Genomic DNA, 16,046 nt, shown 5'->3' with positions numbered 1-16,046 from the left:
GGATGTGTTTCCGGCGGCAGACGAGTCATTTCCATCATTAGGATGAGAAAACTGTTTGCATAGGTTGTCAACTGCCATACGCACGGGCTTCAAAACTCTCAGATCTCCCTACAGCCAGCTGGGAGTGGAAGCCATTCATATCAATCAGGGAAACTCAAATCTTTCACACACATCCACTGTTGTGTTTCAAATGCCGATACAAAAATGCGATGCAAAAAAAAAAAAAAAAAGTGAGAACCCCCGTCACGTTTCCAAATTCATGAATTTGGGATAAACTGCTCCACGCGTCGCTGAACCGAAGCAGCCACATAACTACGCTCACAGCTCACAACAGCTGAGCTCGTCATTAATTATAGGATTAATAATTTTATATATATTTTATATATAATTAATAATATAGTATAATCAATGTTATAATTATATATTAATTATATATTAATTATAGTACAGTAGCTTAGCCCTAGGCACTGCTGCGCTTTGCGCGTGCGCCGGCCACACGACGCGCGTGCGCCTTTCGGCCGCGTGACGCGCTTTCTCATCTTCCCGCTCTGCCCTTTCCGGGGCGAAGAGTTAAAAAAAAAAAAAACAACCCCAGCTGGGGCGGTGGGGGGGGGTGGGAGTTGTTGCAGGGAAAGAGGTGTTTTTCTGCGGGCCGTCCAAAATGGCGGCGGTTCTGCAGCAGGTTTTGGAGCGCGCTGAATTGACCAAGTTGCCCAAAGCCGTGCAGGGCAAGTTAGAGCGATTCCTGGCCGATCAGCAGAGCGAGATCGACGGGCTCCGTACCAGGCACGAGCGCTACAAGGTGGACAGCGGTGAGTTGTGGGGGCCGGCGGTCCCATCTTTTTCCTGCGTGGACGTCTGAAAAAAGAGGGCAGAGGAGGGAAAATTGGGAGGAATTCCTTTATTCCAGTGTGCTGGGCATTTCACACGAAGGAACGAAGCTAAAAGGGCAAACACCAATTTGCTGTTCTCTGTTGCATTGAATTTCCCTTCACCATGCGCTGTGTTAGCTGCAGTGATGGATATTATAGTCAGATACATTTATATATAAGATGGTACCGTATGGGGCCAAGGGCTACTTGAGCCAACCTTCATTTTTTAACAGTAAATTACTCAGTAGATACTGAGTTAGGATGTTGCCACTTTGAGGGATCGTATTATACCAGATTTCAGCCAGCGTGACTGCAGTTGCGTGCACACTGAGTCATATTAAGAGTCATGAAATTTATTTACTAAGGCTTGTTTTTGAGTAGATAGATGGGACATCGTCCCACCTACTTAATACGTTTAGACATTTTTAAACAATTTATTTATTTATTTATTGGTTCGATTTATATGCCGCCTTTCTCCGGAGACTCAGGGCGGCTTACAATGCGTTAAGCAATAGCCTTCATACTTTTGTATATACCTGCTTAGTAGGGTTTTGCCCCCCCCCCCAGCGGTGTTCTTTTTTATACAAAGTCAGCTTATTGCCCCCACAACCCGGGTCCTCATTTTACCTACCTCCAAAGGATGGAAGGCTGAGTCAACCTTGAGCCTGGTGAGATTTGAACTTGCGGTAATTGCAGGCAGCTGGTGTTACTTAACAGCACTTTAGTCTGCTGCGCCACCAAGGCTCTTTTTATGTCTTGTTGTCGCATTTAACTCTAAATTCCAGATGTTTTGTCTGTGGCTGGGTATTATACAACATCCATTGTATTGCTTATATAAATATTTATTTATTTATTTATTTATTTATTTATTTATTTATTAATTATATTTCTATACCGCCTTTCTCCCGTAGGACTCAAGGCGGTGTACAGTCAAGAAAAATATAGACACACAAACATCATAAAATTGCTAATTAAAATTATTACTTAGTTTGGTCAATCAAATAAAACCCAGAATTAGATAACATTTAAAAAATCATTCACATGTTCGTATGTTTAGACCCGCCTGTTGGAACATCAGGGTCTTGAGGGCACGGCGGAAAGCACGGAGATCAGGGATATTCCGTATCTCCGGGGGCAGTTCATTCCAAAGGGTTGGAGCCCCCACAGAGAAGGCCCTCCCCCTGGGAGTCGCCAGTCGACATAATTTGACTGACGGTACCCTGAGTAGTCCCTCCCTGTGAGAACAAACTGGTCGGTGGGAGGCTATTGGTGGCAAAAGACAGTCTCGTAGGTATCCAGGTCCTAAGCCATGGAGCGCTTTAAAGGTGATAACTAACACCTTGAATCGCACCCGGAAGACCACCGGGAGCCAGTGCAGCTCGCGTAGGAGAGGTGTTACATGGGCGTAACGAGCTGCACCCATAATCACCCGCACGGCTATGTTCTGGACCAGTTGGAGCCTCCGGGTGCTTTTCAAGGGGAGCCCCTTGTAGAGAGCATTACAGTAGTCCATACGGGAGGTAACTAGGGCATGAGTGACCGTGCGCAAGGCGTCCCGATCCAGAAAGGGACGCAACTGGCGGATCAGGCGAACCTAATAAAAGGCACCCCTGGCCACGGTCGTCAAATGATCTTCTAAAGATAACCGTGAATCCAGGAGGACACCCAAGTTGCGGGCCCTCTCTGTGGGGAGCAAGATCTCATCCCCTATTGTCAGTGATGGTACTAGCTGACTATACCGGGACGCCGGAAGCCACAGCCACTCGGTCTTGGAGGGGTTGAGTCTGAGCTTGTTTCTCCCCATCCAGATCCGCACGGCCTCCAGGCAACGGGACATCACAGCAAGGGCATCATTGGGGTGGTCTATGAGACTAACAAATATGAGACTACCAAAGGTTGCTGGCTTTTTCATTATCTTAACAATTTCATAGAAATCAATTTAGGAAATAATCCTACATATACTGTACTTAGATAGATGTGTAAAATTCCTTGATCATAATGTCAGAGCTGATGTGGATACAGTTGAATTCTCCCAAACCTAGAGAAGGATTGTGTTCAGCCAACTTGAATTGTGAGGAAAAAATAGTGGCAAATATGGAGAAACAGTTTATATAACCTAACTGGATATGGAGATGTAGCAAGAGAGAAAATGGTGCATGTAAAATTTATTTTTATCCCACCTTTATTATTTTTATAAATAAGGTGGCAAGTACACCTAATACCTCTTAATACCTCTAATACCTCTTCCTTTTCCTAGGCCAAAAGTCACCCAGCTGGTTTTCATGTCTAAGGCAGGACTAGAATTTATAGTGTCCTAGTTTCTAGCTTGATGTCTTAACCACTAAACCAAAGGTGCAAAAGTTACATTTTTATTTATTTTCCTGCAAGGGATAATACTGAAATGTATTAATGGGTGTTTTGCAGAGCAACAATACTTTGAAGTTGAAAAACGACTGGCTCAGAGTCAGGAGAGGCTTGTTAATGAAACACAGGAATGTCAGAATCTTCGAGAAGAGCTCACCAAGCTTAGTAAGTATAACATTGTTAAATGGGTCACAAAATAATATTACTGTAGTTATATGTCTGTATGAAATTTAAGACAAATACTGAAAAGTTTTGTTTTAGAAAATGAAAAATGTGCTATTTATGATTCTAATCATTTTTATACCACTTACTGTTTAAGATATTATGAGTGAAGACTGTAAATCTAAGTACTAAAAAGCTACATTTCACAATAAATGCCCCTCAATGGGCGCATGTAAAGTCTCATATATAAGAAGAATGTGGCTTCCAGCTGGTGCATAAGCTTAAAATTACCCAAACCGGCAGTGGGGATTTTATAATGGAAAGAACTTTTTTTTAGAATTATATAGCTTATCTGTGATTGAGAAATATTTGAAATGAATCTTCAGTCTGAGTATTCCTTGGGCTAGGAAAGGATATTGTTTGATCATGGTGTTGCTATTAAGTGGTTTATTGTAATAAAAAAATGAGAATAGCCTTCCTTTTGAACACTCTACAGATGAGCAATTGAAGAAGTTAACTGAGAAAAACAAGGAACTGGAAGCTGCTCAAGATCACAATGTGGCCATACAGGTATGGATGCTTTCAGTTACACATGTGACAAGAAGCATTCAGAATTGTAATTTGTGCCCATTTTGTATTTTTTTATCCTGATTTTTTTTTTAATAACTCAAGGCAGTTCCCTTCTCTTATTTTCCCCACAACAACAACCCCGTGAGGTGAGTTGGGCTGAAAGAGAGTGATTGGCCCAAGTCACCCAGCTGATTTTCATGTCTAAGATGGGACGAGAATTTACAGTTTCCTGATTTCTAATTTTAGTGCATTAACTATTAGATTAGATTGGCCCTATCCACTGAAAATTTGTAAAGACCAGAAGAAATTCAATATCCACTTTTGGTGTCCTATACTCTCATGTTACATAAGGATGGAGGTACTGTATTTGCAGGATCTTATTGCTGGATGGATCTCAGTGTGGTATTATATGTGATTTTAGATCTAGGACAATTCCTATAGCTGCTGATAGTTCTTCAAATTATTGGGTTTGAGAGAATAGTTTAGAGAAATAGGCTTCAGCATTTTTAGTTGGACTAATAAACGACTATATTATGCATTTCTTGTGACCATTCTTGGATTCTCTACCTAAATTCTCATAATTATCAAACTAATACTGGAGAACATCAACAATAATAATAATGAGGAGGAAGAGGAAGAAGAAGAAGAAGAGGAAGAGGAAGAAAGTAGTTTGTAGAAACTAGTGCAGTATTGGCATCTAGAACTGGACTGGACCTTGAATCCAGCCTGCTCAGTGCCGAAATTACTAGAAGTGTTGGGCAAATGATTATTCAGCTTCTGCTTGAAGACCTTCAGCAATAATGAACTTGTCATTTTATGTTGTAGTTTGTATCACTAGCTGACATCTTATTCAGTCAAGAATGGTTTCTAGATCTCAAATCTAAACCTAATTTCTAATTGTTTTGTCTTTTGGGTTCTGCTTCTACCCTCAGAAGCAATAGTGAATGAATCCATTCTTGTTTCCTTTTTGTTTTTAGAGTCAGCTCACCAGAGCAAGAGAAGAATTGGAAGCAGAGAAGAGAGATTTAGTCCGAACGAGTGAAAGAAGAGCTCAAGAACTGGAACATTTAAATGGTAAAAGGCTGTGTTGTAAGACTGTCTCAATCTTTCATTGACTTAAAAAGAACAAGGAACACAGAGATTAAACTGACAATGGGAATTCTTAAAGTTGGTAACATTTTAAGAAGTTGTAATTCTTTTTTGAGCTAAATACTAGAGACCAACCCAGAGTGAACTTGGTGTTTACTGAAAAAAATGTCAGGTGAAGTAATATGGAATATTATTCAAACTATCACCATGAAAGATGTCAAAATGTTTGCACAATAATAAAAATTACAGACAAAAATGCCAACAAATGTACTATAAAACCATAAAAGAAGTTATAAATACCAAAAATTTTGCATAGCTGCATAAAGAAAAGTATTGAAGTTCATGTACTTGCTATTCAGTTAAGCATTTAGTATCATAACTATTAACATTATTAATTTATTAGCATTATTAAATTATTAACATTAAATATGATACCTTCCCTAGAAATATCTGGAAGCTTGTCAGCACTGAAAGGAGATTTCATTCCTCTTTTGAGCTGGCATGAAAATGAATTAGTAGAGATGTTATTAAATCAAACTGCCATACCAATTTAAATAAAAGAGGGAATACAGAAGCTGACCAGAAACTACTTGTTTCTTCCACAAATGGACAAAACCTCTTCTATGCAGGGATGGTGTTAAATCTAGCAACAAGAATGGCAAAGAATGAACCTTTTTTCATGGCTACAGTTGTTATCAACAGTTTTACATGACTTGCTACAGGATGCTCTTATTGTACATTGCCACCCAGAAAGATGTCTCTGATAATAACCTGAGAGGATAGGTGCTACATAAAGCCAAGGAGGCATTTCTCTGCCCCCCCCTCCCGAAATGCTGGTTTATGCAAATTGGTGCTTTTTTTGTGCCCAATTATTTCTGCCAGAAAAGAAGTAACATGTTTACAATTGATGTGGCATATATATTCTGAAAATAAATACAATGGGAGTAAATCTTCAAAGAAACATTTTGGAGAGATGCGAGATGCCTTTCCTGTCTTTGTTATGCAGTTAACTGCTTACTGATTCTGTTGAAGGAAACACTCAAGAAGTTGTTTTGATCGTTGAGGATGAGCAGTATGTGGGAAAGTGGTCAAGAGAGATTCTGCTTTGGAAGTCAGGGTAATAGATTATATCTTGGTTAAATTTCAGTGGATATGTATCTGATGTGAAACTTGAAAGGAGGACAGTCAAAAAATAAATGTCACAAAAGGTAACCAATTGATTATAAACTGGATCAGGCTCAATTTAGGAAAGTTGATTTTAACTTCGGTTGTGTCAGCTCACTTTGGGCATTTTAACATGGTCTTATTTGTGTTCTTTTTGCAGAGGATGTTAAACGTCTGAATGAGAAACTTACAGCAACAAACACTGCAAAAATAGAGCTTCAGTTAAAACTGGATGAGCTTCAGACATCAGCCTTTTCTGTAAAAGTAAGTATTGGGAAGTTGTTAGTGAGACATCCTTTGTTCAACAGTAGACAGGAGGGTATTGCAGTTCTAACATCTTATTTCAGTTATTCATTCTTAAAAGTTATAGATATCTCTAACAATCCTATAACACTTCTCTTGCAATTGAAGTGCATTATGTACTGGGAAATTGAGCATATTGTGACATTTCCTCCATTTTTTTAAAGCTTAATAGCAGTGATGTGATGATACCAGAGGGCATAAGTTTGAAATTTTGGGTCCTGTGTTTTTGCGTCTTTCCTTTTGATTTGATTTTTTTTTTTTAAACAGGCATGTTAACATTTTCAGAAGCTTAAATTCCTGCTTTGCTTGTTCTTTTTGTATATAGAATGCCCCTGCATTCTGTATGCCACTGAATCTCAATAGCTTGTTCTTAGAAAAAAAAGCTACAGAGAAGGGGTAGGAGTGCCTACAACCAGCATGAGGTAGATAGGCAAATTCAAAATTTAAAAAATAGGTATAAGTCATAGCAGGATTGTGTTTGAATAGTTTATTTGAGTTATATACATACTTAAGAATACTTTAATCCTCATTGATACATTCATAAATAGCCCAAAGAATTATTTAACCATAGTTTACTGAATTAGTTAAGCATCAGACATCATAATATGGGTGAACCAAGTGCTATTGAGTTCAATTGGATATCTTTCTGTATAGTACCTACAAAATCCTATTAAGAAACTACATAGACTTGATTGATATGAAGTGCCCCCAAATATATCTTGATAGAACTTCTGTTCTATATTGTAGTATATCTTTGAGCAACTTCTTTAGCTTTTTATAAAAGTGTGGAATAAATACATTTCATATATTTTAAAATTATATTTACAGCATCGTGAGCAGAGGTGGGAACAAGAAAAGGAACTATTACAGAATCAGAACACTTGGCTGAATACTGAACTGAAGGCAAAAACAGATGAGCTTTTGGTCCTTGGTCTAGAAAAAGGATCTGAAATCTTGGAACTCAAATATGGCCTGGAGAACAAGAAAGAGGAGGTAGAGGAAATCAATTTTTAATCTAATCAATATTACTATGGCAGACCAGGTGCTAGGCTTGTAGACTCCTTTTAACCTGCTTTTATAGTAGCAAATGTAATCAAAAGTCACAGTTGGAAATGTTTCTTGTATATAAAGTATTCTAATTCATTGTAATGTTCTAGCCTTCCAACTTTGAAAAACCATATATTTTAAGAATAAAAATGGTTCATGTTTATCTTGTATCACACACCTAGGTTTCCAGACTGGAAGAACAAGTCACTGGACTAAAACAATCTAATGGCAATCTGCAAAAACATGTGGAAGATCTTTTGGAAAAATTAAAAGAGGTACATATAATTGCTTTGCTTGAATTTTTTTTGGGACAACCAAATTTTGAGACAGTTTTGCTTCCATTCATAATTTTCATATAAAGGATCTTTTAAAGAGCACCACTTTTTTTTCCCAAGGAAGGATGTATATAGTCTTGGAGGTGAAATGTTTTATTAGTTTCTTGTATTATACATATACAGGTGGTCCTTGCTTACTGACCACTTGTTCAGTAACTTTGAAATTACAACAGTGCTGAAAAAGGATATTTAAGACCAGTCCTTGATGTTGCACCCATCACAGGTCCTCAAGTCACATGATCACATTCAACTACAGCTTGAACTAACATAAGTTGGTGAAGCCATGTGACATTTCCCTTTATGACTATTATTGCTTAGTGATGGAGTTGCCAATCCCAGTGAGAACTATCTGTATTCTGAAAAATGCAGTGAAATGTATGGCATATTTAGAGCATAGTATTATGGCATTTCAGAATACATGGAAGCAACAGTTGGTGGGAATTTAGTTGAAAACTATCTCATGTTACTAGTGTTAAAGACTATATCCTTTATTCCATTTTAAATCATTCAGCATTTTTAAAGTATTGAATTGTTTTAGGAGTAAAAGAATGTATTGGTTGTTTTATCTTTAATTGTTTCAAACTTTAGAGATTAAATATGTATGTTAATTTTTTAGGCAAAAGAACAACAAGCTAGTATGGAAGAGAGATTCCACAATGAACTAAATGCCCATATCAAGTTATCTAATTTATACAAGGTAAGATTTCACTATTTGTTCATGATTTCATCTTCTGTATTTAGAAGAGGATAGTTATGTGAGGAGGCATGGTGTCAGTTTGGATCAGCAAACTGGGGCTATGAGTTTTATATTGTTCAAATTCTACTTCATGTTCCCAGAAGTATCTTACAGGTTTCAACTTGTGTCCACTTCCATAGGCTTTAGCTTTTAAAGAACTGCACATTTTTCTTAGTAAATATGACTATCTCCTGGCTCAGTTACAATACTTTGTATTTAGAGTGCTGCAGATGACTTGGAAGCAAAGAGTAATGAGTTGACTCAGGCAGTGGAGGAGCTGCACAAACTTCTCAAAGAGGCTGGTGAAGGTAAGGGTTATATCATTGAAGAATTTATTTATTTATTTATTTATTTTGCAAAAAGTTTTTTTAAATTTTTTTTTCCAACATACAAATTACATCTTTTCGGAACAGAGCCCTGATCTGGTCATCAATTTATACAGGGTTTTTTTCCCCATCTTTAACAAAATTTTATATATTCTATTTTGCCATAACACTTATTTCTTAATCTTAACTCACCTATTTCAACTAATACCATCTTTAAAAAAAATTAAATCAAATTTACTTAATCAAAACAATTACCCTTCTATTAACCCCCCTTAAATCTTAATTCAATTAATACTTCATAGTACATTTCACAATTCTTACCCTAAATCCTCACTATTAACAATACTTAATCTTAAATCATCTATCTCCCCTATTACCATCTTATAAAAAGTTTACTCTTATTTATTTAATCAAAACAATTACCCTTCTATTAATCCATTTTAAATCTCAATTCAATTAATACCTCATAATACATTTCACAATTCTTAGGCTAAATCCTATTAAGAATACAGGTTAAACACGTTTATGTTTCAAAATCCTATTTCCCTTTCTAAAACTTCCCACATTTTTACTTCATATGCTCAATAAATCTTTATTTCCCTATTACTTCACCAAATTTAGATCCTATCTCTAATCCCAAAAATATAGCAATTTAACATTGAAACATAGTTCTTAATTCAAATAAGACTACAATACAATTTTCGAATTATTTCCCACAATTCTCTCTCTTTAACCATACCATTTGTATAAAAACCAGTTTGAGTAATTCTTATTTGTAATTCATAGTCCTATATTATTTCAATCTTCTTTTCTTTTTTGCTTAGATAGATATATTATCAAAAATATTGAAAATATTAAAATATTAAAGTTATTGAAAATATTCAAATTATTGCAATTGTTATAGGTATTTAAACAATATCCCAGTTTTTATAGTCATCAATTATTCTCAAGTAATACCATGTAACAACTTAATAAAAATTGATTCATTATGTCCATTGATATATTTTCTTTTATCATAGTCTGTTTCTCATATATTATAGCTTCCATCCATATTTCAATTTTAAGTATCTGTAACATATTCTTCTCATATTTCTGTTAACCATCATTAATCTCAATATAGTTATTTTGTAGATCAAAGTCTTGGACTTTTCTATTTTACCCCATATTCCCCAATTCTTTCACTGTTAATCCCAGTGTAATCATCTTTATAACTATTGTTTTTTCAGAATATAGTCTCTAAAAACCTCCTTTTTATTATTACTATCCACCTGTGCATTACTTATTCATATTTAATCACGTTGTCTTTGTTTTCTTTATTTCCAGCCGTTATGTCTTGTTTCTTCATTTTCTTGTCTGCTTGCGTATACTTCATTTCAGCTTCGATGTCCTCTAATTTTGTCCTCCATGTGGCATTTTAATTATTTTTCTTATTTCCATTCCAAGTCAAATACATCAATTTGTTCCTTTTCTAATTCCTGTGCCATTTTATTCTTTTTAAATTGATGTTATCCCAATTGTAAGAGTTCTGTTGTGGTTCCTCTTTTCTTTTTTCTTTTTTTCCCCCCATAGTCAAGCCGCCTGCAGACAAAAAATCATCCTCCACAAATTCTCACGGTTGTTATCTGTAAAGTTCACGATTTCCCAAAACAAAAACCAAGTTGCAGTGTTCCTTTTTACTCCAGAAAGTGTCTCTCTGCAATCCACAATTTCCAATTGTTTAACAAGTATCCATCTTGTTTCAGTTACATAACAATCTTACTTGGCTTCTCTTTTTATTTTTATTTTTAAAAGTATCAAATCTTTTTATTAAAGTCCAGTCCAAATTTAAACTCTTCCAATCCTTTGACCATGTCTCAATGTTTAATGTTTCCAATTACTTTTATTCAAAAATCAATTTTCTATCAAGTTTTTTGTCTCTTTAAAGTTACATTTCAAAATCTTCTTTGCCCCTGGGCTCCTTAGCCGCTATTTTATTGCTAGGGATCTTGTAGTTAAAAGATGTTTCCCTTGATGTTATTACAAGCCTGGGTTGACTGTCACTCATCTGGCTTCGAAAAACTCTGTTCCGTTCCACTTTCCTCCTGCTCAATACTTGATCCGGTTGTCCCAGCTTCGTGGCAGCCGCCATGGCTGCTGCCCCCCGCCGCCGAGTCATAGAGAGTTCCCTCCAACCTCTGAGGAACTTGCCTGTTCCTCTTGGTCGTCCGAGGTGCCTCTCTTTCTTCCCTGTCCCTGCAGGACGGTTCTGGTCCGAAGACCCATCGGTGGTGGTTCATCAGCCGGGGTTTTCGCAGGGCTTGTCGGAGCCGGCTAATTCCCCGACTGTCTTGCCGCAACACCAAACTGGAAGTCAGAATTTAGAATTTTGATTGAGGCTTTATCACTTATTCTTCCTGCTTTCTGCAAACTGCCAATTAACATTTGTTGAAAATCAAGTCTAGGCCCCAAGTTACTTTAAGTATGCCAAAGAAGGGCAATATGAAATAAGTCACTTTTTATATGTTCCCAAAATATGGCTTGTCATAGTGGTTGTTACTGTCTAAAATGGCAATAAAGCAACATTTTAAAAATCAGTATTGGCTTTAAGTTGAAAAAAAAGTTTTCCAACTCCTCCCCAATCCTATAGTCACAAAAAAAGCAAGACATAGCCACAAACATCATAGAATTCCTTTTCCATTAACAAATGCTAGTTATTTCATCTGTTTGCCTTACTTTTTATATATATACTGTTTTTGGCTTGCTCACTTTCAAAAGATATTTGCTGTTTGCCTTGGGAAGAGGGAAGATACTGTTTGGGCAATGCAAGTCTGCTTTTTTTTTTTTTTTTGGTTTTTCTTCATCGCCAATAATAATGTGAAGTGGATTACTAAAATGGAAGTATCTGTCTTATTGTCATCAATCACATGATCTTCCATAGAACATGCATGTAACTTGCTGCCAATGTATTTTTCTGCCATTCTCAGCTAACAAAGAAACACAGGATCGTTTGGCTGAGATGGAGCAAGTAAAGGCTACAGTTGAAAAAGAACTGAAGGAGAAAATTAGCAAGTTGGAGAAAGAGTTGGACAATGCAAATGATCTAGTTTCGGCTACCAAGCGAAAAGGTCCGGTAACTACTAGGGAAGGGACAGTTTAAAATTTGGGGCACTCAGCATTACCGTTAACTGATTAACTGATTTCATTGTAGTATATATGATTGTAGTACTAAAAATGAAATAACCAAAAATGCTTTGAAAACAAATTGCTGTCCTTTGTGTGAATTTTTTAAATTATTGTCTTCCCAGAAATCACGAGCTTGCTATAACAGGAACGTTTTCGAGCAATATTCATGGTCATTTTTGTTTTTAATATGTAAACTAATAATCTCAATTTGTAGTTTGCAAGAGTTATAATTAATTGAAACTGTGAGCCTGACCTCCGAGTAAGGCTATGCAAAGATCTGGATTTCAAGGGGAAGAGATGATTTGGACTGTACCACAAGCACAGACATACCTACTTAAATCAAATGCAATATCGTTCTTTCCTCTTTGAATCAAGATTGCGGAATAGTTCTAATAAATGGAGTCTGAAGTTTCCTAAATGTCTTCATTCAAACTATAGTTTAAGATTGTTTCATGAGGCGCCCTTGGCTTCTTTCTGGACATAGGTGCTCTTCTTTCCAACTTCCATTGCACAGCCAGGAGAAGTTCAAAAGCTTTTGGTTAATATAGCTTGTTATATCGTGTTGCCCAAGAGCTTCTAGTTAATGTCAATCATGGGTAACCTTTTTGATATTCAACTTCGAAATTTTCTTAAATGAATCCTCATTAAACCTAATCAGCATTTGGAATGAGCCTACAAAGGGTTCAGAAATCTTAGGCTCATTCCATGCAGCTTGTGTTATTTGGGTTATCGGAGCACAGTTAATATGCTAAAAATATGTTGAGAGGAAGATTGTTTAATTCAATTGCTTATTACATAAATGACCACCTTTTAAAAATGTGCTATGACCTTAATCTTTTCCAGGAGCCATACTTTCAGAGGATGAGCTGGCAGCTATGTCGCCTACAGCTGCTGCTGTTGCAAAAGTGGTCAAGCCTGGTATGAAATTAACTGAGGTAGGAATTAAATGAATGATATTTGTACTCTTTACAAGTTCATGTATTTGATGATAGGAACATTCTCAGGAATAGTGTTTAAACAGAAATTTATTTTCAATGTCAATAAATAGTATTTGGGATTATCCTCATATGATATCCCTGGCCATATAATCCACATAGAAAAAGGAAGAAAATATATATAAATGTAGTGTTCTTTAATAAGCAATGTGTTCCTTACTAATATTTAAAACTGGATTATAATTTACAGAAGTACTTTAATTCATTTTGGACAAATTACTTGTTACTGTTTTAGATTCTTTCTCTCTGTGGATAGGCTGTTAGGGAGGGTAACAAGTCCAGATTGATTATATCAGATGGTTAAGCCCCTCAAACACATAACTGAATGATACATTGAAAAGTTCTTTTTGGATAAAAAACATGATGATTGCCTATTTTGATTGTTCACCACAGCTTTACAATGCCTACGTAGAAGCTCAGGATCAGCTGCTGTTGGAAAAATTAGAGAATAAGAGGATCAATAAATATTTGGATGAAATAGTGCAGGAAGTGGAAGCCAAGGCACCCATTCTGAAGCGTCAGCGAGAAGAATACGAACGCTCCCAAAAGGCAGTGGCGAGTCTTTCTGGTAAACTTGAGCAAGCTATGAAGGTCAGTATAAAACTTAAGGGAAGTTCAGACACAAAATATAACAACCTTTGCAAAGGTGCTCTAGGATCCCACACTGTTTTTCAGCAATAAACTATTTTTCATTTGCAATTCATCAGCTTCTGATTTCAGAGCAAAATTTAATGGAGGATTTATAGTATACATCAATCTAAGAAAATGAAAACAAAAAACAGATTTGGGGGATTAGACCTGTACTTTGTGATAAAGAATGTTGCTTTTAGTGGATGGTAACACTTCAGACTTCATGTAGAGGTTTCAGATTTAAAAGTTTCATAAATAAGAATGTCTATATGCATATAGATTCAAATTCTAACAATGTTCCTGACAAACTCCCTTTTTGGTTATTTATGTTTATTTAAACAAGCAGTGTAGCTTATGGTATTACCATCCATCAAGTTTTGCTTTGTGTGATTGCAGTGATGGTGTGGCTCACTGCTTAATATTGTTTGAAGACTCCTTAAAATTCTTCTGTAATTAGTTTGTCAAGAATGTGGCAAAATTTTGGAACAGAGGATCAGTTTATAACCTAAATGATTTCTTCCAGCTCCAGCTCCTTATGTTGTTTTGTTTTTCCTCCATGCTAATTGACCTGAGGTGATGAGTAATGTAATAATAGGTTAGACAGAACATACTCCTATTTCAGAGCCTTCCCAGAGGCCATCTTCTATAGTTGACTATGTCCTTGCTATCTGTATTCACCTCCACAACTTGAAAAGCCATCTTGTCTGATGCTCTATAACCGTAAAATGCTTTCTTTATGTATGCTGCTTCTCCCTGGGCATTCCACAAACAATTTAAAATATATCTTCTAAACAATAATTTGATTACTACTCTTATTTGAATCAGTCCATATATTTTATTAATTAAGGGGATATTATTATTTTATATTAGCTGCTTTGAGATGATTTTAGTGAACATTCGTATAATGTAAAAAAAAAGAATGCTAATTTATTACAAAGAATAAACTTGTAAGTGATACTTGTCATAGCGTACTGATTAGTAATACAGGTGGTCCTCGACTTACAACAGTTCATTTAGTGACCGGTCAAAGTTACAATGGCACTGAAAAAAGTGACTTATGACTGTTTTTCACAATTACATCCTCTGCAGCATCCCCGTGATCGTGTGATAAAAATTCAGGTGCTTGGCAACTGGTTCATATTTATGACCATTGTTGTGTCCCAAGGTCATGTGATCATCTTTTATAACCTTCTGACTATGGGGAAGCCAGATTCACTTAACAGCCGAGTTACAATTTATCAGCTGCAGTGTTTCACTTAACAACTGAGGCAAAAAAGGTTGTAAAATGGGGCAAAACTCACTTAACAAATATCTCATTTAACAACAGAAATTTTGGGCTCGATTGTGGACGTAAGTCAAAGACTATGTTTATTTGGTTTGAATGAGATGACATTGTGAAGATAGAAATATAACCACTTTCCCTATAAACTATAAAGGAGTGTGAACAGTCACTTCTTTATATATTTGAGCAACTGTTCTCACCAGGAGCCATGATTGGACAACAATGGAGAGATTTAATTTGCTTGTTCTAATCTTAATATAGCATTTATATGTTTATTTTTTCCTTTTTTCTCTTTCTAAAAAAGTCTGTTAAACCAGTAGTGTCCAACCTTTCTGGCTCCAGGGGGCTGGCAACAGAGGAGGGAGGGGATGTTTTTGCATGCACGCACACTGCTTGTGCAAATGGAGTTTCACGCGCTCTCTGGTCGCTTCTGCGGCCCTGTTCCCAATGGGCCGTGAACGAGGAACCTATTCATTACCACTGATACAAACATATATGTTAAGATCACATGAATCATTATGAGTGATGAATAATGATATAAATTATTTTTCTTCTTTTTCTTTATTTTTTGCAAATACTAAGATTTTTAAAAGCATTGAACAATTTTCAGTTTTAATCATGCTTAATTTGGGGTTACAGGAAATTCAGCGCTTACAAGAAGAGGCTGATAAAGCAAACAAGCATTCTTCTGTCTTTGAAAGAGAGAACCAGAGGTTTGAAATTCAAGTCAAAGATCTTTCACAACAGGTTAGTTCTTTAGATAGACCATTTCTTGTTGAATCACATGACTTGAAAATACAGGTCGTCCTTAACTTGCTACCCATCGCTTAATGGAAGTTATAACAGCACACCTGTATCTATAAATAAATGATTTTTATTGTGAAATTGAAATATCTGTAAACCTCTCATAAAGTAGTAAAATGGGAACTGTTGAGCTCTTTAGTACAAACTTTGTATATAGCTTTACTCTCTGTTCTCCCCAGCAGATGCCTTGTTAAAATAGACTTCT

General features: G+C 36.2%; 1 protein-coding gene across 3 annotated transcripts in view; it reads left to right on the top strand.

Moving 5' to 3' along the window:
- The first annotated feature begins 630 nt into the window (after positions 1 to 630).
- Positions 631 to 16,046, top strand: part of TPR (translocated promoter region, nuclear basket protein) — a 62,763-nt gene continuing 47,347 nt past the window's right edge. For all 3 annotated transcript variants that reach the window (XM_070940964.1, XM_070940963.1, XM_070940962.1), the window contains exons 1-13: positions 631 to 812; positions 3,297 to 3,401; positions 3,895 to 3,968; positions 4,946 to 5,042; positions 6,382 to 6,485; positions 7,353 to 7,517; positions 7,754 to 7,846; positions 8,523 to 8,603; positions 8,863 to 8,950; positions 11,932 to 12,072; positions 12,974 to 13,065; positions 13,519 to 13,716; positions 15,677 to 15,784. In XM_070940964.1, coding sequence (XP_070797065.1) covers positions 662 to 812; positions 3,297 to 3,401; positions 3,895 to 3,968; positions 4,946 to 5,042; positions 6,382 to 6,485; positions 7,353 to 7,517; positions 7,754 to 7,846; positions 8,523 to 8,603; positions 8,863 to 8,950; positions 11,932 to 12,072; positions 12,974 to 13,065; positions 13,519 to 13,716; positions 15,677 to 15,784 — 1,497 coding nt within the window. In that variant the 5' untranslated portion in view covers positions 631 to 661. The remainder of the gene's footprint in view (positions 813 to 3,296; positions 3,402 to 3,894; positions 3,969 to 4,945; positions 5,043 to 6,381; positions 6,486 to 7,352; positions 7,518 to 7,753; positions 7,847 to 8,522; positions 8,604 to 8,862; positions 8,951 to 11,931; positions 12,073 to 12,973; positions 13,066 to 13,518; positions 13,717 to 15,676; positions 15,785 to 16,046) is intronic.

Source organism: Pituophis catenifer, unplaced genomic scaffold (assembly GCF_029215685.1).
Source record: "Pituophis catenifer annectens isolate HBS135680 unplaced genomic scaffold, rPitCat1.0.hap2 SCAF_3, whole genome shotgun sequence".
Classification (NCBI taxonomy): Eukaryota; Metazoa; Chordata; class Lepidosauria; order Squamata; family Colubridae; genus Pituophis; species Pituophis catenifer.
Note: the sequence above shows the minus strand (reverse complement) of the source record. Positions and strands in the feature narration are given on the sequence as shown.